The sequence below is a fragment of the Bison bison genome, unplaced genomic scaffold, assembly GCF_000754665.1.
Source record: "Bison bison bison isolate TAMUID 2011002044 unplaced genomic scaffold, Bison_UMD1.0 scf7180017864503, whole genome shotgun sequence".
NCBI classification, from domain to species: Eukaryota; Metazoa; Chordata; class Mammalia; order Artiodactyla; family Bovidae; genus Bison; species Bison bison.
Genome location: NW_011495061.1, coordinates 4,555,545 through 4,558,012, shown reverse-complemented (window position 1 = coordinate 4,558,012; position 2,468 = coordinate 4,555,545). Strand labels below are relative to the sequence as shown.

General features: G+C 41.7%; 1 protein-coding gene across 1 annotated transcript; it reads right to left on the bottom strand.

The window, feature by feature from the left end:
- Nucleotides 1–725: 725 nt before the first annotated feature.
- On the bottom strand, nt 726–1,658 carry LOC104980535 (olfactory receptor 491-like). Its single transcript, XM_010829288.1, has one exon. The coding sequence runs from the start codon at nt 1,656–1,658 to the stop codon at nt 726–728; it is 933 nt and encodes a 310-aa protein (XP_010827590.1).
- Nucleotides 1,659–2,468: the final 810 nt, after the last annotated feature.

The window sequence follows — 2,468 nt, the reverse complement described above, 5'->3', positions numbered from 1 at the left end:
TAGTCCTGAGTGTTCATTGGAAGGACTGTTGTTAAAGCTTAAAACTCCAATACTTTGGCCACCTGATGTGAAGAGCTGACTCATTTGAAAAGACCCTGATGCTGGGAAAGATTGAGGGCAGGAGGAGAAGGGGATGACAAGGATGAGATGGGTGGATGGCATCACCAACTCAATGGACATGGGTCTGGGTAAACACTGGGAGTTGGTGATGGACAGGGAGGCCTGGCGTGCTGCAGTCCATGGGATCACAAAGAGTCGGATACAACTGAGCGAATGAACTGAACTGAACTGAATATCAATTGTATGTGGAATCTAAAATATGACACAAATGAATATATCTGTGAAGCAGAAACAGACTCTTAGACATTGAGGACAGATTTGTGGTTTCCAAGGGGGAAAGGGAGCAGAGGAGAGAAGGATTAGGAATTTGGGATTAGCAGATTGAAACTAGTATATATAGAAAGTGTAAACAACAAGGTCCTACTGTATGGCACAGGAACTATTAATATATATAATATCCTGTGATAACCATAAAAGAAAAAAAATATGGAAAAGAATATATATGTATATATGAGTCACTCTGCTGTACATCAGAAATCACCATAACATTGTAAATCAACTATACTTCAATAAAATTTTAAAAGTATTATGATTTCAATTTAAGCAATTGGTGTGATGCTGCCAAACAGAAATTTCTAGATCACCTGAAATGTTAAGAATGGATCCTAAGAATATATTCTGACACTTGCCTTTCTCAGGGCCTCCTTTACATCTCTGTTCCTCAGACTGTAGATGAGGGGGTTCAACATGGGGATCACCACTGTGTAGAACACAGACACTACTCTGTTCTGCTCAGTTGAGTAACTGGATTTGGGCATCACATAAACGAAGGTAATGGTTCCATAGTAGAGAGTGACCGCAGTGAGGTGAGAGGTGCAGGTGGAGAAGGCCTTGTGTCTCCCTTCAGTGGAGCGCATCTTCAGGATGGTGTTGAGGATGCAGATGTAAGAGAGAGCTATGACAGACACTGTGACTGCAATGATGGAGCCAGAAGAGATGGAAGGGATAATTTCAATGATGGAGACATCTGAGCAGGAAAGTTTCAACAGAGGGGAGAAGTCACAGAAAAAGTGGTCTACCTGATTTGGCCCACAGAAAGACAGAGTCAGTAAGCAACTAGCAAATGTGCAAGCATTGACACACCCACCCAGGTAGGATACCCTGACCAAGTCGACACAGACTCTGGGGGACATGTGGGTGGAGTAGAGCAGGGGCAAGCAGATGGCCACATAGCGGTCATAGGCCATGGCAGCCAGCAGGAAGCACTCAGCTGTCCCAAACATGACGACAGAACAGAGCTGGGCTTCACAGCCAGCAACAAGGAGGGGCAGTCTATGTCTGAGGAATCCTATAAGCATTATAGGTGTGACTGATGTGGAATACCCAATGTCTACAAGAGCCAAATGACTGAGGAAGAGGTACATGGGGGTGTGAAGATGGGAAAAACTTCTTATTAAAGTGATTATGCTGATATTGCCTATTAAGGTGACAACATAAATGCCTAGAAATACCACAAAGAAGAGAACACGAAGTGTAGGATCCTCTGTTAACCCCAAAAGGATGAACTCTGTCACATTGGTGTGGTTTCCAGCCTCCATGTCCTCTGGGAATTGTTCCTGTTGAGGGAAATGTGAATGTTCATTTGTTTAATGCATTCATTCTACACATTTCCAGTTTTCTTTGGCTGTTCCTAAATTTCTTTGGTTATTCCTCAGAGCTACTCACACTGATTATTTCCTCTTCCTAGTCTGTAAATATGGCACTGTGGATGATTTTTTGATTATTTCTAAATCTACAATTTAGCTCCCCACTTTATTCATTTTTATACTTCCACTGCTAGTGTCCCTACTTTAGCTGAGATCCTGTTCATTTTTCCTTTACATTGATCTCTTTACCTCCTTGTCTTCATACTTGTGTTCTTATAATTCACAATGTATTTGCCAAAGAAATCTCTTCCTGAAATTAAGAGCAAGTTTTGCCAAAGGGATTCTTTTAAGAATGTCATGATTTTTTCAGGCTTTAGGAGGAAACCTAACCTCTCTAGCAGAGGAAAGTGTACACTTTCTGATGTATCCTCTGCATATGACTCTTTGCTTTCTCTGGATATTTCCATCCAACCCTTGCACTAATCCAACCTTCCTCAACTCTTTAGAGTCCCCTCAGTGAACTCTACTCTCTCTGGCCTTTAATCCTTGTTCTCCCACTTGGATGGCCTCAAACCTCCCACCGTCATACCCTGGGTGGCTTCTGCTCATCCTTGAGATTGATTTATCTCCAAATCTGCCTCTGCTTTCTAAGAATTAATCAGAAAACTTTCCTTTGTGTTGATATCACACTTTGAAGATGTCTAGACTGACATTATTTATAATAGAGTTATGGGTTTTTTTGTTGTTGTTGTTTGTGTGTTT

Bases quoted from the DNA above. Each gene is read 5' to 3' on its own strand.
- LOC104980535 (XM_010829288.1), bottom strand. From the start codon at position 1,658: ATGGAGGCTGGAAACCACACCAATGTGACAGAGTTCATCCTTTTGGGG.